General features: G+C 40.8%; 1 protein-coding gene across 1 annotated transcript in view; it reads right to left on the bottom strand.

Annotated features, from left to right (window-relative positions):
• Positions 1–14,297: 14,297 nt before the first annotated feature.
• WWOX (WW domain containing oxidoreductase) overlaps positions 14,298–25,199 on the bottom strand; it is a 1,184,703-nt gene continuing 1,173,801 nt past the window's right edge. The window contains exon 9 of the mRNA XM_044663258.1: positions 14,298–15,606. Within this exon, the coding sequence (XP_044519193.1) occupies positions 15,418–15,606 (189 nt within the window). The 3' untranslated portion in view covers positions 14,298–15,417. The remainder of the gene's footprint in view (positions 15,607–25,199) is intronic.

Genomic DNA, 25,199 nt, shown 5'->3' with positions numbered 1-25,199 from the left:
AAGTGTAATGGGCTGGTGGGGAAACCATTTCATGAAGTTCACAGAACATCTTTGAATACATAGATTGTCAGACCTGGGAAAGCCTTTAGAACACGATTAGTCAAAGATTACAAAGCATGAAGACAAGAAAGCTAGTTTGGGACCAGGAAGACCTAGGTTCAAATTCAGCTTCTTATACATCTTGCCTATCTGCCCTTGGGCAAACCACTTGGGCAAACCAGCTTAACCTCTCAATGAACTAGGAAAATATCTAAGACTCTTAGAGCAAGCTAGATGGCACAAGGAATGGAATTCCAGGCATGGAATCAGGAAGACGAGTTCAAATCAGACCTCAGGCACTCGCTAGCTATGTGGTGCTAGGGGAAGTCATTTAACCTCTTTCTATCTCAATTTTCTAAAAAAAGATATCAGCATAGCAATACCATCTACCTTCCAGTGGTGGTGTGAAGATTGAATGAGATAATGTTTATAAAATGCTTAGCCTGGCAATTAATAAATGCTTCTTTTCTTCCTTCCCAAGTTGCAGAGATGGTGGAAAAGAGAATTTCCCCATCTGGAAGTCCCCTCTAGTGATGAACCCTTCATTTGGCTCAGAGTGGTTATTTAACTCACTCAAGATCACACAGAAAGTAAGAAGCAAATGAGTTGAAATAGTAGAACAAATCCCCATCCTTAGCCAGTATAAAATGGTTTGGTTGGGAGGTTCCATGGAGATCATCTCCTCTGATCTTACCACTTTGGGAATGAGTCCCCTCATCCACAAAATGATGAGATTAGAGGGAAGTATCTTGATTGCTTGTTAATGGCAGAACTAAAACCCAAATCTCTCAAGTTCCAAGTCAGTGTTCTTTCCATTATATTTAATTTACCACTTGGATATGAAATCATATGATTTTAGAAAAGATCCTTAGGGCATGTTTATTTTGCTAAGATAATATCTCGAGACTTTGTGTACGTACACAAACATAGATGCACACACCCAGAGATCTTGTGTGTGTGTGTGGTGTGTGTAGGGGGAAATGACTAAATTTAAATTGCTAAACAGTGGTTATTTGGTGGGGAGGGAGGGGGTATAGATTCTTTTATTAAATGCTCAGGAACCAGATGTTTGAATGAATCCAAAATGCTTTTAAAGTAATTAATTTGTTCTACTATTTCAACTCATTTGCTTTGTACTTTCTGTGTGATCTTGAGTGAGTTAAATAACCACTCTGAGCCAAATGAAGGGTTGGACAAGGTGATGCCCAGCTTGAAGTCTCCAATCCCCTTCTTTTGTATGTCTTTTTGAGTTCTAGAGGACCTCTTGACATTTATCCCATCCAAATGCAAACTCTGAAAGGTCCAAACAAGCTGAAGAGGCTCCTACAACAATTCCCACAATGGACTGGGTGCCCACGGTCCAGAGAGCCACCTGGTTTAGTCAGGAGCTCCATCTTCACTAGAGGGTTGGCTAATTAGCACTGAAGGAGCAGCTTACAAAAACCGTCTCTCAAGGCATGGTATGTGGTGCTTGTGTTGGTGGAGGGGGTGCCCATATCGAGGGATTTTGGATTTGAATGGGAGCTCCACTTTTAGCAGCTCTATGATCTTGGCCTCAGTTTCCTCCTCTGTAACACAAGGATAATTCTTGTTCTTCCCACCTTACAGGGTTGTTGTGAAGAAAGTGCTTTGGAAACCTCAAATCCTAGTGGAAATTGTTGTCAGGGCTCATAGATTCGAAGTTAGAAGAGTCTGAAGAATAAATGAATGAAGAAGCTCTGTTTAGGCACTGACTATGTGCCAACCTTGAACCTTCCTCTCAAGAAGCTTATATCTTAGCAGAGGAGACAGTATACGTAGGGGAGTGATGGCCAGGAACTAGAGATTGGGGATGGGGGTGAAGGAGAGAAGTCAACGATCAGGGCAGTGCCCAGTGCCCAATCTGGCGTACTCTGGCCTAGGTCCTTCTGTCAGAAGAAAGGCATGGTATCTAGTGGGTTGCCAAGGTCTAGGCTATAAAGGCAGTGGCTTGGAAAGCAAGGAACAACGTGATAATACTGAGAAGAACCTCAAGTCCAATCTTCTCCTCGTAGAGATGAGGTCACTGAAACCCATTAAGTGACTTGTCTGAAGTTACACTAGTAAGTGGAAAAGCTGTAATTTGAACTCTGAGCCCCTAAACCCATACCTGACCGTTATTTGTTTTGCCTCTCTCATATGCCATCAATTTTATTATTTTTTTTATTATTAACTTCATATATGCACATATATAACTATCATTATTCTGACTAAGAATCGGAAAGACCTGATACTCTTTTTTTTTTAAAATCCTTACCTTTCATCTTATAAGCAATACTGTGAATTGGTTCCAAGGCACAAGAGTAGTAAAGGCTAGGCGATGGGGGTTTAAAGTGACCTAACCGAGGTGACACAGCTGGGAAGTGTCTGAGGCCAGATTTGAACCCCAGACCTTCTGTTTCTAGGTCTGACTCTCGATCCAGTGAGCCACCCAGCTGCTCCCAAGACCTGATACTCCTAACTGTGTCTTCTACTGCCATTTACTTGATTTCTCTCTGCTTGGTTTTATTTACCTCATCTACCAAATGAAGATAATTATCCCTGTTCTAACTTTCTTACAGAGTTCACAGGATCATAGATTTAGACGTGAAAGGGATCTTAGAAGCCATCAACTCAAACTTTTCCATTTTTCAGAGGCAATAGAGTCCCAAAGATGGTGAATGACTTGTCCAAAGTCATCCAGTGGCAGAACTGGGATTTGACTGAATCCTCTCACTTCAAATTCAGCCCTTTATTTATATTTATAAATATAATAAAAATATAATTTTAATATATTTATTATTACTTTTATTGTTTATTATATTTATATAATATATAAAATATATAACTACATATAAACAATATATAAAACATATAAATATATACATGTATAACATTTATATGGCATATTAAATATATAAATAATATATAAATAAATAAAAATATAAAGATATAATATATTTATAAATATAATAAAATATAATAAATGCATATTTGTCATATCTAAATTTATAAATCATAAATAAATTTATAAATATTATATATATTATATATGAATGAATTTATAAAGCCTTTATATATAAAACCTCATTTTTATATATAATATCTCCAAATTCAGCCCTTCTACTAAACCACAATGAAACTGTTAAGAGCCATTATTCTTTTTTCGAAGTGTTTTGTGACTATAGCCACTGACAGTAATTTTTCCCAAGCCAAGCTTAAAAACACTAATGGCTGTGAAGCCAGGTAAGGGCTTGGGTCAGCACACAGAGTGCTCTTTCTAGAAGTCTCGTTAACATCAACTCTAGCTAGCCGGGTTTTAATTATATCAAGTCTTGTGTTACAGTTTTTTGGGGAGGCCTTTCAACTTCTTAAACGTCTCTAGTTATGGTTTGGCACATGCGATCAGAGGAGGTTTTTTCATGAGTCTTAAAGGATGACAATTACGTAGAAGGGTAAGAAATTACAGGGATGCCTCGTCTTAACTTAATCGTTTTGCTGGAAACTTACCATTAGGTGAAACAGTGGTATAGAGGATGCTCTGTTTCGTAGGAATGCAGCTATAAATGTGAGATCTGCTCATGGGTGGCCAGAGTTCAAACTATAAAAGGTTAAATTCTGCCCTTAAAGGGACCCAAGGAGCCTATATAAGCTTTATAAAGCTTCCTTATGATGAATCCTCCCTTCCCTCACTCCAGAACTCGGGGTTTCTCACTTGGTGGACAGAATAAGAGACAGAATGGAAATGAAGCTTGGATTTGAACTCAGAAGACAGTTTTAATCCTGGCTCTACCATTTGTTGTCTGTATGACCTTGGGAAAATTATTTTTTCTCTCTAAGACATGGTTTCCTCATTTGTAGGATGAAGGTATGATTAGATTATCTCAAAGGAGCCTTCTAAATCTAAAATCCTATGAAGTGGGCTCCCCCCTCCATATCCCTTCCCCTCTATTTGATGAGGGGGATGAGGGGGTTAAAAGGTCTCCCAACAGTCCTAGTATCTGTGTAACTTCCTCAAAGAATCTTCTGTTTGAAAGGGATCTCAGAAGTCATGTAATCTAATTCATCCCTGAATAGGATTCCCCTCTCTTGTTACAAAAGATCATCCAGATATCCCTTAAGTACTTCAAATAGGGAGTACCTCTTGGCTCTTATGGCAACCCATTCTACTTGCGCATGACTCTAATTGTTAGAAAGTCAGTTATTTTTTTTTTCTTTTAAATTTATTTGTTACATTTAAATACCCAATTAATTCCCTCCTTTCTCCCCTCCCCTACTAAAGAAAGCATCATTTGACAAAAAGATCTACATAAAACTATGTCAATTCTTTCTCTGGAGTTGGACATACACAAGTCATTTTTGTTTGCAATCTTAATTTGCAATTTTATTTTATTTTTTTAATGATTTGAAAATTTTTTATTTAATTAATTAATTTAGAATATTTTTCCATGGTTACATGATTCATGTTCTTTCCCTCCCTTCCTCTTACCACCCCCTCCCTTAGCCAAGGAGCAATTCCATTGGGTTTTACGTGTGTCATTGATCAAGACGTATTTCCATATTATTAATATTTGCATTAGGGTGATCGTTTAGAATCTACATCTCCAACATATCCCATCAACCTTCTTCTGTGTTTCTACTCCCACAGTTCTTTCTCTGGAACACAAGTCATTCTTGACAATATTTCTGTTGCTGTATATAACATTTTCTTGGTTCTGTTTCTTTCACTCTTCATAATTTCATGTAGGTCTTTCCATGTTTTTTCCAAAATGAACGTGTTTGTCATTTTTTACAGCTCAGTAGTATTCCATCACAATCATATGTCATGACTTGCTGAGGAAGTCAGTTATTACTTTAAATCAAATTGCCCCAAATTGCCTCTCCCAGACTTTTACCCATTGTTCCCAGTTCTGAGGCCAAGCAGAACAAAGTTCCATATAATGGCCCCTTAGATATCTGAACGTTGTCATGATCTTTCTTCCTACTTCTTCTCTTCTCCTCATTAAACATCTCTGGCTCCTTCGGTAAATCCTCAAATGGCACCAATTTCAAGTTCTGCCATCCTTCATTCATTCAACAAGCAAGTATGGTTAATAAGATATGCAAGGCACTCTGCTCACAGTTAGAGATCCAGGCAAAAGAAACCAGTCCCCAACCTCTAGGAGCTTACAATCGGTTCCATCCATGGAAAAGGGAGAGATGACTAACACTGAGAGGGATGAGGAGAAACGTCCCAGAAGATGGAGCCTGTGTGCCCATTAGGTCATCAATGCCCTTCTTCATTTTGGTACCTAGATCTGAGCATGGTACTCCTGAGGCTAACTGATGGGAACAGGACCTTCATTGACCTTGCTCCAAACAGTATGCAGTTATTAATGTCGCTTAGGTTTCTGTTGCCATGCCACTGCTGACTCATATTGAGATTGCATTTTGCTAAAACTTCAGAGTCTTTTTTGTTTTTCTAAGAACTCTTGCATCATCATGCCTCCCCAGATTTCTCCTTGTACAGTTGGTGGTGGTGGTGGTGATGCTATTTAATGTAAAATGTATAACGTTACACCTTTTTTTTCTGCTCCCCCCCCCACATTATAAGATTTAGCCTCCTACTCTAGCCTCTTAAAATGGTTTAAAAATGTAATTTCCCAGATTACGCGTAGATATAATTTTTATCGTTATTTTCTGATATTTTGCAATCTATGTTCTCTCCTTCCCTCCCACACTTTCCCCCTCCCTGAGATGGCAGGTAATATGATAGCGGTTGGACATGTGTTATTGTCCAATACATATTTCCATGTTCATGTTGTGAAAGAAGATATATATTGCTTACACTAGAGAAAAATTTATGAAGGAAATAAAATGAAGAATGGCATGCCTCAGAAGGTACACAGACTCTTATCAGTTCCTTCTATGGTGGAGGGGGTAGCCTTTTTTTGTCATGAATCCCTTGGAGTTGTCTTGGATCCTTGCATTGCTGATAATAATTAAATCATTCACAGTTGATCATTATATATTTTGAGATCTTTTTTAAATTTCTGTCCTATAATCTAGTATCGTATATAGTTCTTCTTACTGGGCATCATCTGAAAACTTGATCAGCACCGCATCTATGGCATCTTAGAAATGACTCATAAAATTGTTATCCAGAATAGGGCAAAGCCCAGATCCCAGGGGCACTCCACTAGAGACCTCTCTCCAAGTTGATTTCAAGCTGTAACTGACTGAGACCCCTAACTCTACTGTCAGCATGTGCCTCCACAAAGATTGCGCAAAAGACTTTAATCAAATGTTTTCCTGAAATCTCTGATTCTGGAATACGCCTAATGCATTTCCCCAATCTATTATTCGTATAACCCTGGGGAGAAAAAAAGGAAATGAGGTTAGCCTTACATGACCTGTCTTTTAGAAAGCTGACTTTGGATAATCGCTGTTCCCCTTTCTAAAAGCTCACAAACTATTCCTTTAATTATTTGTTCTAATCATTTTTTTTTCCAGGAAATGAAATCAAGTTCCATGGCTTATAGTTTTTAGAAACTACCTTCTTCTTTTTCTTCTTTTTTTTTAAATGAAAATCCATTCATTTGCTCTTCTTCACTCCACTGTTGCAACATGTCTTCCAGATTTAATTTCTTCCTTTATAACATAAAAGGGCTGGACCAGAAGAGATCTCAAATTTATTTCTCCTCAAAATCCTATGGACTCTATGCTTTTCCTCTATAGCTGTGCTACCTTCATGGTGGGGTATTGAGGTTCAGAGAGAAGAAAAACCACAGACAGCAAGGACAGAACTCCAAAATTGTGTGACATCATAATTCCCATTTCTATGGCACTTTACACAGTTTACCAGGCTCTTTCCTCTTAAGAGCCCTTTGAGCTATTAGTTAGTGAATTAGTGAATTAGGTCAATTTAATGATGAGGGAATGGAGGTTTAGAGTAGTAAGTGATTTATTCAACATCAACATCATCATGGCTAATAATAGCTAGCTTTGGTATAGAGCTTTAGGGTTTATAAAGTGCTTTTCTCACAACCATCCCAAGATATTATTAACCTTCTTTTACTGATGAGTAAATTGAGGTAGGGAGAGGGCAAATGACTTTACTAGCCACAGAATCAGTAAAAGAATTGGGAAGTCAGAAATTTAAACTCCCAGTTTGGGGCTCTTTCCACATCAAATGAGATAATATTTATAAAAATGAACTTTATAGCATCACAGGATCTTTCCTGTCCCCTGACTCCACCTTACTCTAGTGGCTTCCCTCCAAAAAGAACATCTCCTTTTTATATGTATATTTATATTCCTTATATGTAGTTATTTACATGTTGCTTCCCTCATTGAGGCAAATCACTTTGCCTCTTAGTTTCCTCAACTGTAAAATGGGGATAATATTATTTGTACCTGCCATCTTTCAGTGTTTTGTCATAATTAAAATATTGTAGTTTTGCTTTTCATTTCCCTAGAACAAAACTCCCTTTTCTAGTCATCTCTCCCCTATTATGTATTGTCTTCTTCTACTAGAATGTAATCAACGTGAGGGCAGTGGCTGTCCCTATTTTATTAATATTTGTATTCCTGGTGCTTAATGCAGTGCTTGGCTCTTAATAAGTGCTTTCTTCCCTTTCATTTATCTTTCAAGGATTAAACCTCAAAGATGATCCCCTGAATATCAAGGCTACCAAATCCCTGTAGACTTACCCAGATGTCCAAGGCAGATATTTCTTCTTGGTGTGAGATTAGAATGTGATTATTTAATGCTATCAGGTGCTAGCAATACCGAACTGGACATTCACCAAAAATAAAAGGCAAAATATAATACAAAGTGCTCAACACCTGACCTTTGATTCAGTAGGGCCATTCAAATTAGAGCTGCAAAGAGCTTTAGAGAACACTTATCCCAACTTGCTTACCAAGTCTTTCTTCTTCTGCTGACACCACATGATTCTGGGTTTTCCAAATGCTTTCCATTTCGATCAGGGCTCTTAACCTGGGGTCCATGAACACTTTGGAGATCTGGGATAGATAGTCTGTGACCTTGGGTGGGGAAAATATTATATTTTTATTTTCTCTAACTTCTAACTGAAATTTAGTATTTCCTTCAGTAATTTAAAATATTTTTCTGAGAAAGGGTCCGTAGACTTCACCAGATTGCCAAAAGGGTCCATGACACCAAAAATGTGAAATTTAATACCTCCCTTGGAGGTCTTGAATAGATTTCGGGGAGTCTGTGGTCATGGAGCCCAAAAACATTATATCTTTATCTTCACTAAAATAACTGAAACTTAGCATTTCCTTCAATACTTTTAAACAGTTTTTCTGAAAAGGGATCCAGAGACTTCACCAGATTGCCAAAAGGGTCCATGACACCAAAAATGTGAAATTTGTCTCTTCTATACAGATAGGAGAATCCTGGAACATCTAACTAACTCTAATGGACAAGGGAAATCATTAGGGTAGCGCTTCTGTGCAGGAAGTCAGATCTGGTCCTCTGGAAAAAATGGAAACATCAACTAACGGGAAGCAGCTCCAGTGGACTGATTGCTGGCCGTGGGGTGAGAGGACACAGTCTTGAACCTCACTTCTACTTTTCACTTGTTGGTGTGAGCTTGGGCCAGTCATTCCCCACCTGAGCCTCAGTTTCCCCCTTTCTAAATCAAAGGAGTTTATTCCAACTCCAAATGTTCTCTAAAGATCTTTGCAGCTCCAATTTGGATGGTCCCCTAGACACAAAGGTCAGGTGCTGAGCAAACAATAAATAGGAGGGAGGCTGCTCATGGGGAGAAGAGCCAGAGCTGCCTCCCAGGGTGATCAGAGGCATCTCATTAAGGCCCAGCTGTCAGCAAGATTAAAAAGCCTTTGACATCCTCATGCCAGAGATGGACAACATGGCAAACAGACGTATTCAGAGGCAAGACACTCTTTGTGAGCACTGAGGCATGCGTTCATAGAGGGAGGCTGTATTTCTGCAGAGTGGAGGGACAGATCCCAAACTCCCAGCCAGCCAATTAGGCTGACCACGCCATTGGTCTGAGTGTCAATCAGCAATATTGATGCTGTGTCTCGGTGATGATACAGTATGTGGTTGTAACGAGAAGAACCGCAGTTGGGCAACTTGTCTTTATCAGAACTCATAGTTGCTGTATTTTTTTTTTAGTAAATAGAGTAACTGTTTTGGCATCGTGGAAACATTGTGGTGCAGAAATTTCCCTGGACTTGGGGATCCAGAGATTTGTGTTCAAATTCTGATTCTGCACTAATTCTATGGTTTGGGAAAAGTTACCTCCCCTCTCTTAGCCTCATTTTCCTCATCGGTAAAGGGATGTGGCATGGATTAGAAGGTCTCTGAAATCCCTCCAAGTCCTTGATCTCAAGATCTATGATCTTTTTCTGAACCCCAGTTTACTCAATGATAAAACTAAGGGGGTTAGGTTATCTCTAAGGTCCCTAAACTTTTGATATTATTTTTTCTATGTTGAAAGTTTCCATCCAGCTCTGAAAACTTTTGTTTTATATTCCAAGATCCTTTTCTAGGCAGGATGACATTCTGTGCTCTGTACCCTAAGGGTTATTGTCAGTTCTAACCCTCTCTGAGTCCAATGTCTGGGAATTGATAGTACACGTAGTCCGTGATAGGGGCCTGTGACAAGATTAGAGGCAGTGGTCTTGGCTCTTGAGGAATTTGCATCCTACCACAGTAGAAATAGTTCTGAGTCCAAGTCCCAGCTCTTCCCAGTTTCTTGATTGTAGACGAGTGGCATCACCTTTTAAAGCTTTAAGGAGATAATAATACTTTTGCTCTGTGCCTCTCATGGTTGTTGTGAGAAAAAGTACTTTGTAAATTTGGAGAGTGGCTTAGAGATACAAGCCATCATCGATCACCATTACGACAGAGAAATAACAGTAATTAAATAAACCTGTTTTTATGGGGGACTAGATGGCTACTAAAATCTCTTCCACCCACCCAAATTGTTTGATTTTATTGATGGCACCACAAAGGACTGTGGTCAACACTAATCATACAAAGATTTTTTTTAATACTCTTTCCTTTCAAGGCATTTGAATTCTACTTTGGGATCAAGAGCGATGGGGAATGTTACGTGTGTGTGTGTGGGTGAATAAAGACACGGTGAGGGCAATCCGGGAAAACTTCACAGAAGAGATGCCAACTAGAGCAAACCTTGAAGGAAGATAAAATTCATGCAAGGCATAGATGGGGAAGGTCTGTATTGCAGGGGTAAGGGAACCAGCAGTAATCAATTGCCATTGAATGTGGACTATGGATGAAGAACAGCTCCAAGGCTAGTTTGATTGAAATGAAGGGAAGTGCCATAAAAAAGGCTGCAAAGATTGCTTGACATATCTTCATGAAAGGCTTTGAATGCCAGACTGAGGGAGTTTCTATATTTATCCATTAGCAGACCTGTTCATTTTTGTCTTGTATTCTCAGTACCTACCATAGTGTTAGACACATAGCATGTAAATAAATATCTGCTGGATTCAATTACCCTAAAGACAATAAAGGACCAGAGAAGGTTTTTTTTTTCTTAATCAGGAAAGTGATATGACCAGGCAATGTGCATTGGGAAACCTACTTTGATCTATATGAAGGGGAGACACTGAAAGTGTAATATGGAAAACCATACTTCCATATTTGTATGATTTTCCATGTTACAAAAACAAAGAGAGAAGTTACTCTAAGAGTCTGGGTGAGACAGGGTGAGGTCCCGGAGTAGCCTGGTGGCTTTGTGAGTAGAGAGAAAGAGGAGATGCTGTGAGAGCAAATTCACTAAGATTTCAGTGCTGCTCGGAAAAGGAGATGAAGGAAGGATGACTCAAACCACAAACTTACGTGATGGGGAAGGATGATAGCGCCATCCACAGAATCACAGAATTGGAGAGTTGGAAGGGACCTCAGAAAGCTCGTCTTCCAACCTTTGCATGAAGAGAATCCTCTTTGCAACTATATATAGGAAACTAAGAAGTTTGAGGACAGAATTTGAGGCAGTAGAGGGAGAGGGAATAGAGGACGTGATGTATTTTGTTTTGGACATACTGGTTTTGAGATGCCAGATGGAGATGTCTAGCAGGCTCCTAAAGATTTATTATATACAGGAGAAGAGACCATGTCTGGACACAGAGACCGGAGAGTCATCCATCCCGAGACGGTGGCTGATTGCATTGACCAGATGAGATCAACAAGGGAAGGAGTGCAGAGAAGGCTTGGGGGACCGCCATGGTTAAAGGACAGGAAATAGATGATACAGCAAAAGACCATAAATATAACAAATTGGGTGACACAGTTTCCCATGAATTAGATATAAAATTACTTACAGGTTGAAACAGAGACATTTACTCAAACTGGTTATTTGGTGATAACGTAAAGCAGAAAATTCTCATTATTTTATTGACTTAAACTAAAAGAAAAAAAAACAAAAAACCCCAAACCCTGAATCCACAACAATATGTGTCTATATATAATCAGAAGTAACCTGACAGAATTGGTAAATGCATTTGAAATATATTCATTTTCCATAAAATGCTATTCCCCAGAGGGGATAAGAGCCTCTATTGGGCTCTTTTCCACACCAAAGTTTCTGGCCTGCTCATAACCTTTAATGGAAGCAGCTGGGCCTACTTCAGTCAAGTTCAAAACAAAACCACCAATAACCCCATTTTCCAGAATGAAACCACAAGCCACAACCTTCAGTCGTGGCAAGGGGTGGTGTGAGCTGCTATTTCCTACTGATTGGTTGCATTCGGCCTGAACAATCTTTGTCGGACCATACTGAAAAGGAGAGTTGGCCCAGGTGGATTCCAGGGAACCTCAGACATACTTCTCATTCCATTTAGCTTGTTTTCAGTGGCACCGACATCTACGGGGTCCTCTGGGCAGCCACTGCAGGTAGCTGAATTATAGCGAAGAGTGCATTTGTCCTGGAGTCAGGAGAACTAGATTCTAGTCTTGCCTTGACCATACATGTACAACATGACTTTGGGACCTCAGTTTCCTCATTTATAAAATGAGGAGGTGAGAGTAGAGGAGCCTTCAGGCCCGTCCCTGCTCTGACATTCTCTGGTGCTTGGCAGATAGTAACATTCTCCATGCCTAGGGAGACAGTCAAGTGTCAAGAGTCCATAAGCATCTTATTAAATTCCTGTTATAAGCCAAGCTCTATGCTAAGCCCTGGAGATTCAAAAAAGAGGCAAAAGACAGTCCCTGCTGCCAGGGAGCTCACAATCTAATAGGGGAGACAATAAGCAAACCAATATGTATGAACAAGCTACGTATGGAATGAATAGGAAGAGGGAAGACATCAGAATTAAGAAGTATTGAGAAATGTTTCTTGTAGAAGATGATATTTTAATTGGGACTTGAAGGAAGCCAGGGACTTCCCGGTAGAAGTCAGTAGATGAAGATGTAGAGGGAGAACTTTCTAGGTGAGGAGAGCATGGGGGACTGAGAAAATGCCTGGAGGTGAAAGATGGCGTATCTTGCTCATGGAAGAGCAAGGAGGTGGCAAGTGTCACCGAATGGAAGAAGATGTGTTGGGAGTAAGATGTAAGGCAACTGGAAAAGCTAGAAGGAAGATAGTTTATGAAGGTCTTTGAATGACGGGGAATTTTTTTATTGGATCCTGGAAGGGAGTGGGTATCACTGGAGTTTATTGAGTAGTAGGAAGGGAGACATGGGTGGATCTGCCCTTAAGGAAAATCACTTTGGTAGCTGAATGGAGGAGGGATTAAAGTGGGGAGACACTTGAGGCAGAAAGACCCACCAGTTGGGATGATGTGATGGGAGGCTGTGCTGGAGTGCGGGTGGTGTCAGAGGAGGGAAGGGGGTGTATTCAAGACGGGAAGCAAATGTGAAATTCTTAGCAATAGCTTGAATGGAGGTTGGGTGAAAGATAGTGAGGAATTCAAGATGATGCTTGGGTTGTGAGCCTGAAGAACTGGGAGGATGGTTTTGCTCTATACTTTAAAAGAGAAAGTAGGATGGAGGCAGGGTTTAGGAGAAGAAGTGATGAGTTCAGGTTTTGGACATGCTGAATCTAAGATAAAGACCTGTAGGAAAGACCAATCAAAGGATTATAGATATAGAACCAGAAGGGACCTCAGAGGTCAACTGATCCAACTTTCTCCTTTTACAGATGAGGAAACTGAGATTTATAGAGGTTAAGTAACTTGCCTAAAGCCACCCATTATGGCAGTAAAGAAAGGAAGAGGTAAGAAGTAGGCATATTGGGGAATGTGAATGGGGACAATGCAATTACTGTGGGATGGACAAAGTTTACCAAAATTCTTTGAAAGGCATGTGTGAGACATTTGAAACCCAAGCAGAAAGTCAGAAAGGGAAAAAAAAGGAAATACAGTGTAGTATAAAGAATGTTGGGATTAGAACCTAGAGATTTGGCTTTAAATATCAGCTCCAACAGTGTATTAGCCATATGATCCTAGGCAAGTCATTGGCCCTGCCTGGGCTTCTCTGGAATGGAGATTATAACCCATTCATGACTGATCTCACAAGTTGGTTGTCAGGAGAACACTCGCAAACCTTATAAATGAAATAAAAACATGAGAAATGTTGCTGAATGAATCCTGCTCTGGGTTGATGGGGATGCTCTAACATTTCTCATTTGAACAATTTAGCTATGTCCATAAATTAATTTACCATTGCGTCTATAGGCTATTGGTGATTTAGAAAATGGCATATTTCCCAGTGAAGAGTGTAAACAAGTAAAGGCCGTGGGCTTGGGCCACAGAGAAGGTATTCATGTCTGAAGGAGTCATTTGCCGTAAGAATGTCTTATCTGAAGCCCACAGAAGTCCAAGATTCCAGGTCCCCATTTGGTGTGTTAAATGTGGATTGCACATCTGGTTCACTCCTCTGGGCTCTGAATCATCTCCATCTAAAGCTTTCACAAGTAGATTACCTTCTCTGACTTTTCTCCAGAGATGTGCAAAACCCAGAATTAGGGGAGCGCTCTCTCTCTCTCTCTCTCTCTCTCTCTCTCTCTCTCTCTCTCTCTCTCTCTCTCTCTCTCTCTCATTTTATCTCTCTCTCTCATTCTCTCTCTTTCTTCCTCTCTCTTCTTTTCTCTCTCTTCCTCCTCCCCCCTCCCCACCACCTCCTTTCTCTCTCATAGTCCCAGGTAGTTTCCAATGATGGAGACAAACCCTCAGCAAATGACCAATTTGCCATAAATGACACCCAGAAATGTGAAAACACAATTAACCATCTTCCTGTCTTTCTTTATCTTGTTTACAGAAGATGTGATGCTGGGATGCTGATGGCGTGAGACAACTTTCAGGCAAGGAAATAGCCACAAAGCACAAAACTAAAAAAAAAAAAAACACAACACAACTCAGCGAAGACGCAAGAACCTTCTTTTCATGGCATCTACGAGAAGCTATTTATTTTTCCTTGTTTGTTTTTTTAGAGACTAATACATTTAAAGAAACAATGCAAATGTTTTCTTCAGGTGACAATATTTAAGCATGTTCTTTTATTAAAGCATAAGGAAAAGAGAATAAAGACAAATGCAAGCAGGATCGGGCATCAGGAGAACTGAGAAACTGAACCTCAGAGAGATGCTCTTTAAAAGTCTTCATGGAGAGTCAAGCCCCTCACAACCCTTTATGTATCTTAAGGACTTGGGATCTTCTTTCCTGACTCTAAACTAAGCCTTTTAGGGAATAGTGTCCGATATACATTTTGTTATCTCAAAAATACTCTTCAATATTTAATCAGCAGGGGAGGAAGTGACCGCTGCTTTCTGTGTATATTCAGCTAGCTCAGCACCACATACTCCTAATCATCACTGAGGCTTTTTTGTCTAGAGCAAAGTGGGGGAGGGATAGAAGGAAAGGGGACCCAAGTCCCCTTCCTTTCTGTTGCCAAGCCCAATCGAATTTGGTCAGGTTGCATGAAACAGATATTTCCTGACCAAGATCAATTCTTAAAGAAGAAGTCTCCTTCCCCAAAGGGGCTGGGGAAGGAGGAAGGGGGGGGGATTGTGTGGGTGATTTGTAGAACATTGAGCCAGGAAATTAATGAAAAAGTTGTCTTGCGCTTCTAAAGTAACACAAAGGATGCCCCAAACTTCACTGAGGGCTCTACTTTGCAAAGGCTACAATCCTACGGAAAAGCAAAAGAAAGCCCCAGAAAGAGATATTGTCCCTTTAACCTACAGAATTCCCTACTTCCCATTAGTACTTAACATTTTTCACTATGTTGTGACTGCTATTATTCCATTTAACACTAGCTAATCTGTATCTGAGGTATATGGAAACCCTCTAGATGATAAGCTTGGAAAGGTTCCAGAGTTGGCAGTTTTCTAATGCGCACACATACACTGGGTGTGTTTTGATCCTTACAGGAGGTCCCCGTCAGCTGGTCTGCCTGCCAACTCGTTCTTGGATCAGCCTCTCGCTGAGCTCCCACAAGGCCCTGGCCGTCACTTCGTTCTGGGCCTCTGCTGAAGGCAAGCAGCGACAGCAGTTGTTGAAATACATTCCTCCCAGGCCCTCCAGCTCGGGTGCCACGGCGCAGTAGACAGTGGTGGCGGCTCCTTGTTGCTAGAATTTAAAGAACAGAGAATAAGAATTAGCCAACGACGTGAGCCTGGCCTCCCCAGCCTCCCCATCTCCTTTAATAACATCTACATTTTGGCAGGCTTCCGTCGGACTCGAAGCACAGTGTCCTCAAAGATGGGACCAACCTGCGAGGGGAAGGAAATTAATGAATGTGCATCGAAGAACAGCCCCAAACAAACACAAAACCCAGAAATCCAGAAGCCGGGGGGAATGGTTAAATGTGGAAAACCAACAGGTGTAGGAAGGAATGGTCTTCTAAGTGAAAAGAGGGGAAACTATTTTTACAAGCAGAAACGTACCTTAATTTCGACAACTCCCTGATCTAGCTAAGAACATCATGTGAGGGTTGATTTTTCCAAAACCTTCTGTTGGAATTAACCCAGGAACTTCTAATTATCTTATCAAGTGGAGAACCTTTAGGGTCTGTACCAGCTCCCTACATTTTTGGTTTCCTACAGTGTGACAGAGGCTAGTGCCATTATTCACACACACACACACACACACACACACACACACACACACACACACACACACACACACACACAAAATCAGTCATTCCTAGGTTACTGTTAGGAAAAGAGGACTGGCTGCTTGAATTCAATCAGATCCAATAAATAGCCAACAGAATGAACCATTGTCTTTGGGGGATATTCCTTACCTCTGGAGGAAAAAAAAATTACCAGTTGTTTGACCAAATTCTGCCTGTTTCTCTTTCAAATTGGATTGTGTGTGTGTGTGTGTGTGTGTGTGTGTGTGTGTGTGTGTGTGTGTGATAGACACAGCCTCTGTCAGCACTATTGCAGTGTGCACACCCCCTGTGTGCTCTTCTATCCACAGTGAAATTCTAGACTTTTGGGTATCCGATGCTCTCCTTGCCCTCTGGAAGCATTTTATAAATCCCAAAGAAATGATGCATTTAGAAGAATACTTAGAAAAGGCAGGGCAGTTTTGTCTTCCCCCTCTTCCTCAAAATACCAGTGGAGGGAGTGAAGTCCATCCCTTCCCATTCCCCTGATGGAAATCTCCTGATTAGCCAATCTGAGTTCTGACTTTGCAGGGGCACACATGGGCATGGAGAGGGGGAGTGTGGCTGGGGTGATGGTGCTTTGTGGGGTCTCACAGAAGGCTGCCAGACGACCTGTGCAGAGGGCAAAGAAATCACGGTGCTTCACAAGCGATAATTAAAAATAGTAAGCTGGAGCTCATTGAGAGAGATGGCATGGATGGCTCTAATTTAAAACCAATAGAGTTTATCTGGCATCTTATGAGTATTTGTGTACATCGTAGGTCTTGCCGAGGTGACTAATTATAAGCTGATAGCAATCGGGATACACAGGTTGCCAAGAAAGACACAAAAGATAACTGAAGAGAGAGTCGCCGATGGAACGTTAGGAAGAAGGGGTGACATCACCGCCTCCCCCTCTTCCTTCTCTACCAGAAACCAACCAACGGCACCGCCTTGTCTGTTCCCCGGAGAGTTACAGTCATGGCACATTACCGAGCTGATTGTAGATCAGGGGAGACTCATGTGGCAATGAGAGCCTGGTGTTTGTTCAATGTGATTGGCTCCCTGTGGTTTCAACAACCCATAGTCACTTGGAAGGCTTGTGGGTCTATGGCGGTGAACTCCATACGGTGAAATTATGTTTCACTGGCTTCAGGGTGGGAGGCCTTGGCCATGTTCTAACCTGCACAAACCAGGCTGAAAACAAAATGGTCATATTCAGCCAAAGCATAGGTCTCTTGGCTGTTTGAATTCGTTTGGATTCGACAAATAGCCAATGGAATTAACCATCGTCTTTCTTTGGGGAATATTTCTTCCTTCTGAGAAAACAAACAAACAAAAAAAAAACATTTTGACTTAATTTGTCTGTTTCTCTTTCAAATTGGAATGTGTGTATTTGTGTATAAGGCACTGTCTCTGCCAGCCTCATTTCACTGCATCCAGGAAATTTCATTCTAAGCACGTTTAGTGGAATAGTCATCACCTATCCCTTAAAATTATAAGTCTATGACACAGCCCTTTTCTTCAAAGCTTGATGTTTCTTTGTCTTTCCCTCATAAGCATTAGGTCTACTTGACAAGAAGGAAAACTGAGGCAAAAGCCATATTAATGAAAGAAAGGGCAGAATGAAACCAGTTCTCCCAGTTAACACATATTATAGACCCCAGCTTTTGAGTCTCTATGATCTGAGAAATGGGTTTCCCCAGAAATCTATGGATATTTTCCTCAATTTTACACTTCTCTTTGCAACTGCAAACCCAATCCAAGAGAAGTGAAATGGACTTCACTGTATTTTCTCATGAAGCTGAAAACGTGGGGATCTACAATCTAGAGGACCCTAGAAAATATCTACGCTAGCATTCAATTTGTCACTGGTCTCCCACACCTGGATAGATGCCGAGTCAAAGCTGAGGTTGTTCATGATTAGGTGAGAGGAGGAAAATACATTAAAGCATTTTTCCCCCAGCTGATGGTGTTTTCCAGGTACCATTTTGCTGTACAAAATAATCCACAAGAAGATTGCTGAAACCATCTTTTCCTAAGAAAAATGTGTCTTCACAGTGATCCCAGAAGCAGGTGGAGATATCCTCATCCTTTGACATGATATCATTTCAATGGGTATTTGGCAGCCATACTGCAACCTTTGATTCTGAAAATGGTTCATTGGATTGGATTGGCTGGTTAGAGAATTACATTATTTGCTTGGGGGTGAAACAAAATTTTAATTACCTCACAAGAGACCTTTTTTGGGGGGTAGGAAAACATAGGATTTCATCTGAGAGCAAAGGACTTCTCTACCTCAGGATTATCTGCATTTAGCTGGCACAGCGTCATAATCTGATTGGCAAATACCCCCTAAAGGGAACAGTCTTCTCCTTCAGACTGCATTTGGCAACTTCAGGAAAGAAATGGCCACTGGATATTCAATGTGCCATTGGTTCAGTTTCTCCACAGATGTTCCTTTGGCTGCGCTGGTAGCATCTTCTGGATAACAGCTTTATACAATCCGACACTATGACAGTCCAATAACAAGTTTTAATTTTTTTGCTCATCAGCTTTCCGGTTCACATATCATCAGCAGAAGACAGAACGGCATGTCAGGGCATCTCATTAGGAAACAATTCCATGCTACCGATAAAAGAAAAACCATTCTTAAACTGATAAAAAAAACTGCTAAAAATAAATAAAGCAGAGCACTTTAATCACTGATGAATGCCTTTCAATGCTAAGCAGTTTGTGCCATGTCAGTTGGGGATTCTGAAAAGATGAAAGTCCTATAGAAAAGAATTAATGTTAACAACTTTGTTAGAAATTTCCTCAAACAACAGGCTTGTCAGTCGTCACCACTGCTTGCTGATCCATTGCGATTAAAAAAAAATAGTTAGCATATAAATAATGATTAGAGGTATGGATGCTCCCACAAACATTAGTTTCAATTTTTTTTTTAAAGAAAATGATCTGGCTTGTCATCTGCACGAGATTGCTAATCACTAGAACTGAGGTCAGACATCTTTAACCTGTAACAAAGGCGGTGAATTTGGATGATGGATACAAAAGATCCCGAATTTCTGGGAAGCCCAGCTGAATCTTTAATCATGCCTGAATGCCATTTCCGATCCAGTCAAACATTTGCAAGCTGCCAGAGGAGGGCCAGGCCATCAATCTTGATAGTGTATGTAAAATTACCCAGGATTCTTGTTCTGGATTAAGTTAAGAGTGTCTTGGTAATAAGGGTTCATCATTCTCTTTCACAAATCATTTGTCAGATGTGCGGTACAATCTGAGTCCACAGAAGGGTGGTTGGGGGGAAGCAGTCGCTGTTTATTTATGGTGAGAGCACAAAGACCTAAATTATCTGTCCTTCCAAAATCCTTTGTTGGGAGGAAAATGTTAAACAGTGGCTTTTCATTGGAATTTATTTGATAACTGCTAGCTATCAATTTGTTGCCATCGCCATCGGATACAAATGAGCATCAAATATCTTAAAAGGTAAAAGGAAAAGGATTTCTGGTGTATAGTATATGGTTAAAAAAAACCCCACACTTTGATATATGTAATGCATCTGTTAGTCTTTGGAGATAATACTTGCATTCTTAATAAGAAGACATGTTAGACAATTTTGTTTTTCATTCCGAATTTATCTATTTTCAAATGCATGTTTAGTTGTACAGATTAGATTCCTGTTAGAGACCACACTAGATAGCCACTAGCTTCAGAACTGTGGCATCTCTCGATCTTTGAGGCAGGACCGGGGAAGAGCCTTCACTGGCATTGCCAAGCAACGCTCATCGCATCAAGTTCTCCAAAGAGTCTTTTCTTTGAAGGAAAAGTGGGAGGATGTGTTTGGACTGCCCTGTGGACCCCAGGTGAGCAGTGGCACCTGTGAGGAGAGTGATCAACAGCCCAGCTCTTCCCAGGGGGCTCTGAGGAACAAACTGGAAGGAGGAGGAGGAGGAGAAGGAGGAGGATGGAGCTCAACTGAAGCAGGAATGGCATTGGCTTTATTCACAGTCTGGGCACTTTTGTTGTTATTCATCTCAGGTCTATTAGGCAAAGCAAACACTTTCCAAATGCAAAAACAGCCGCTAATCCAGGGGCATTGTGAACATGCCACACAGAGCGGAATAATTTATTATTACCCAGCAGTGGAGGAGATGAGGTAATAAGAGTGCATTCCACACTGTGGAATGAATGGCCATCTCCCCGCCCTCTCCATCTCTCCATGTCCTCCAATAACACTTCTGCAAGAGGGTGTAAAACCACTCTGCTGGAAAGGGGCCACGCCAGGTTTCCCAGTTTCTTTGTGGGCCTCTGGGCAACGGCTAGGGATCCATTCTGCAGGAAACAGTTACTTTAAAATCCCTTGTTTTGAACAAACAGAGTAAAAGCAAATGCTTCCAAAAGTCTATTTATTCTCAGCTCACTGTGGGAGGACAAACAACCTTAAAATGGACCAAATTGGAAAATTTTCCATTAGCTAATGACAAAATTCGGCCCTCCTGGAAATGAGGCTGCTCCTCGGCCTTCTGAATCGGCTGCCATTCGTGCTGATAGATCAAGTGATTGTCCCTCACCAGCAATTAATTTGGGGAGTGGGGTGTGTTCATTTCACTCAATCCTTCAATGTTTATTAAATGCCTACTGGGTGTAGAGTTGGTTCATTCATTTGTTCACTTAAGCATTTCGTGAGCACTTGGTGTGTAGAGCTCTATGCTAGGCACCGAGGGAAATACTAAGAAAAAATAAATAAGACACAATCCCTGTCCTCACAAGCTGTTCAATCTAGTAGAGGAAGATATTGGTAACTTTGAAACCCAGGATTTAAAGCAGGAAGGGACCTTAACGTTCATGGAGGCCAACTTCTTCATTTGACAGAGACCAAGGTCCAGAGAAAGGAACTACCTTGCTCGTTACCATTCAGATAAGAAATAGCAGAGTTGGAGTTTGAACCCAGGCCTTTGCTTCTATTTTATTTCTTTCTTCCTTTGATTGCTCCAGCCTTGGGTCTCTTTGACTGAGGAGATCCTGATCTCTGGTATTTTCTGTGATCTCTTCTCTCCCTCTGGAGTTACAGTTTCCTCTATAGAAATGAGGACGTTGGAAGATTTCTCTCTGAGTCCCTTCCACATCTGACTCCTATGGGTCTAACTTCACAGAGGTAAGGAACCCAGGTTTAACTAGTTTGTCTTCTCCTTGGGTGGACATCTCCAGGCCCATTCACTCAGTGATGGCCACTTAATAAGAACTAAAATGGTCTCTTTCCTCAGAACCCCCACATTCTAATGCAGTTCATTATTCATATCTATCATCTCTGTAGGTGACCCATCAGGTATGCTAGATATGGGAATTGTTGATCTTAGGATTATCAATTCCACTTCTGTCCTAAAAGCAGACCGGTTAGCCCATCCCAATGAGCTTTCATTCCTGGGTATGGTTCTGTGATATTCTAGGAGTCATTCCCTAAGTTGGATGATCTTTCTACTTTGTGATGGACAAGACATCATTCACTCTGTAAGACATAAGCTTTCTCTCATTCTTCTCCCACCTCCTCTGCCATATTCTACAATTCCATCTGGAGATAGCCTAAAATAGACATGCTGGATAAACTCTCTTTAGGTCAGCGATGTGAAAGGAAGGCTGTCCTTTGGTAGTTTGGTGAACAAGCTAAACTGAAATTATAAACATCTGGATGAACATGAATGAAGGTTCAGCTCTACAAGAGATGATCTAAGGACAAATAACCTCCAGATGAAGCAGAGTCCACTGCAAAAATGTCATTTCCAAATTTTACCTTCTTCCCCAATCAGAAAACCCAACTTGTAATTGCTCTTTGGCCATCAAGGATAAACTGAACCCCATCAAAACTAGGGGTATCTTCACAATCTGCCTGTTCAGTCAGTACCTACCAGGGATGTGAAGGAATGCAACCTTTCCAAGGGTAATCTAAGATGCTGTCTAGCTGATCTGCTTTTTCCTTGGATCTATTCCCAACTAATTAATTCCTAAGGATAGTTGACTACCAAGACCATCCTTTTCCTCTCTCCCAATCAAGCTACTGTGGATCTTTTCCAGGCTGGTTTTAAGAGGGACTTTCTTCATGGTCCTTCAGAGTTTTGTACACTTAGAGTAGAATTTACATGTGTGGTTAAAGCAATACTTTTTCCTTGTGTGGGAAGAGAGGAATTCATGTAAGATTTTTCAACTGTTGAAGCATTAAAACATAGTGATGGTGACACCAATTGTGAGAAGTTACGTTTAGATAGTGTTCTGGTTTTTACCTTTAAAGAAGAAAATGTTTTTCATTGCAATAAATGCATTTTGATAATGTATGATAGTGTTCGTGCTATACAACAAGCAAGCAACTTCTTCTTGGGAATGGAAGCCCCCCTGCCCAAATCTGGAGATCACCCTGAAGCCAAATTCCTCCTCCACAATCTAGGTGGAAAGAACTGATGAAGAACTGTAGAGAATTACTCTCAGGGATGAAGGGTCAAGGGTGTGAGACAAACAGCCTATGTCTTTCTCATGCCAGAAACAAAGGGTTTGGTCAATGATCTTGGAGGCAGGCATATACCAGAAACTGTCTTTTATCTTGATTTACAATCCTCTCTTTTTTCAGAATCTCCCAAATGATATAGGCCCCTGTCTTGATCTCCAACTTCCATCTCCCCAAATAGCTGGTGTAAATATAATTTCTCAAAGTTGGAAGAATTCTGCCTCTTAAAATGGGTCTGTTCCTAGATAAGATTTTGTCTTCTCTAAACTCTGCATATTCCTCAGCCCAGTGGGCTTTGGACAAATGGCTGTTGGATCTGTTTGTTTAAATGTTTAAGAACATACTGGAGCACTTCACCTTATGACTCCAGCAGGGGATTGGGGAGAAGTCATGGTAAAGGAGAGGCAAGAGTTCTGTTACTGTTGTCTCTGGAAAAATTCCACAGAAACCCACCCAGTTGCAAACAGATCTCAGGAACAGAAACTTTGTAGATATGAACCTGGGGAAAGTGAGACTGAATTCTCTCTGCTTCTTTGTTCATTTCTTGGAGAAGCAGTAGATTTATGGAAAAAAGTACAGTGGTCTGGAGCCTCCTCTTCCTGTAGTAACTTGAATAGCCAGTAGTTAAACTGCCCAGTGCTCTGGAGGACAAACTGACCTTGGCAGACTTTCAGAGCTAGTGTTTTCAAGGAGATGAAGTTTCTTTAAATTTTTTTCCCCAAAATTCTTGAGCTCCTTCTCTGTCCCTTTCTCCTTTCCAGAATTTTATGTTGCCCTGTTCTAGCTTGGCTTTGCCAACGCCCTGCCATTGGCTGTGGGCTTTGCTGAGTCCCCTACAACAAGGAAGGGAAGAAAAGATGGGTTTAGATTGCCTGGGGATATTTTAACGCCCTCATTCTCCTGCTCATTAGCACTTTCCAGAGACTTGAAGAACAATAGCAGTTGGAACTCAAGAATTGTACAAAGTATTCCTCTTTCTGAACAGCATACAGGACGCCCAATGCCAGTGAGGTTGCCTTCATCCTGGAAGGTGTCGTCTCTTTTCCAACAGAGTCCCCATGGGGAAATTCTCTTTTTGGGAATGAAAGTCATAATGGGCCATCTGATTTTCCTCAACTTCAGTAGACAACAGTGAAGAGAACAGTTGCAGGGACTCGACGTGGGGCTACTGTCACTCTCCCTCCAAACTGGAAAATTTCATTAAAAGGCAGAGAAAAAAAAAATTCAGTGAAGTCAGTTGAGATGGTGCCACATTTGTAAGAAATAAAAGCGAATATGTGAGATGAAGAATTTCCGTCTTTTGACTTCTGTTCACTTGAACATTTAACATTTTGACTCTATGTATGTATCTTATTCATCTTCTGTTTTGCCTATCGCTATATACTGTATATAAATGTAGGTCTACATATATACCGTATATATTTATATAGACTTTTAATATTAATACCTGTCAAAATTAATGATTTTAGTTTCGACGTGATATTGCAAAGGATAACGCAGCTAAAACCAACCGCTTGCTCCTGTCCTTCTTTTGTATGGAATTATTTCAGCCTGACCGCAACAAGCCTACGGGGGCTTTCCCAGAAAGCCCAGCCGCATCAGAGGCTTTTAGGACAGATGTCCACGGAGCGGCTCGTTGAGATTTTTTAAAGCTAATGGCTACTTTTCATCCGCCGAAATGGACACCTCGGTACCTGGAACACACTGGAAGAACCGTGGGGTGTTCTGACGGGGCCGTGGCGGGCTGAGAATGGACGGTTAACTCTGTCTTCCAGAAAACTGATTAAGGGGATGTATTTTGCAATAATAGGGATCTAGTAAGCAGGCCTCTAATGACCAGACTTAGCGCTCTAAGCGGAGCCCTTTCTCTATAATGTATGTGCGATGCTCGTGGGCAGCCGGTTCTAAAGCGAGCCCTGTTAGGGTGTCTTTCAGGCTCAAAGACACCGGCCTTGTTAATATTTCATTTAGAACATACTGTAGCGAGAGTCTCATTTATATTATGTCCATAATTAATGGTGATAGCTTAGGCACTGCCTTTCCAAGGAGAGATCTCTGTATGTTGGTCGATGGATAATGAGAAACAATAGATATTTCATTCACCAGCAGCTTGTCGCTAGTTAGTAGGAAATCGTCCTGTGTGCTGTTGCTTTAATTGCCAAGGTAAATACTGCTGCCGCTTTAGTGAACATTTTAAAAGCACTTGATGCAAATAGACTAGAAACAAAACAGAAGAAAAAAAAATGTCCTTTAATCATGCTAGTCCTTAGCATAGAAGGAACAAAGGTATGTCTTTAAAAAAAAAAAAAAAAAGAAACCTTTGCGTTCTCTCATGCAAATATGAGCTCAATATGCATGCACTGCTGGTCCCCCAACTGTATTTTCGGGGATACAATTATGCTGCCTTTTCTCTTCTCCTTTGTAGACTGTAAATAACTGTAGGTCTCTCCTTCTCTGGTTTCCCTGATGTAAATAGATGTAAATACTCTTAAACTATGCATGGTGATAGTCTAGGCGATTTCAGGTACTTTTATAAGCCAAGGCATGTACTCCGCTGGTTTGTTAAAAAAAGAA

The sequence above is a fragment of the Gracilinanus agilis genome, chromosome 2, assembly GCF_016433145.1.
Source record: "Gracilinanus agilis isolate LMUSP501 chromosome 2, AgileGrace, whole genome shotgun sequence".
NCBI classification, from domain to species: domain Eukaryota; kingdom Metazoa; phylum Chordata; class Mammalia; order Didelphimorphia; family Didelphidae; genus Gracilinanus; species Gracilinanus agilis.
Note: the sequence above shows the minus strand (reverse complement) of the source record. Positions and strands in the feature narration are given on the sequence as shown.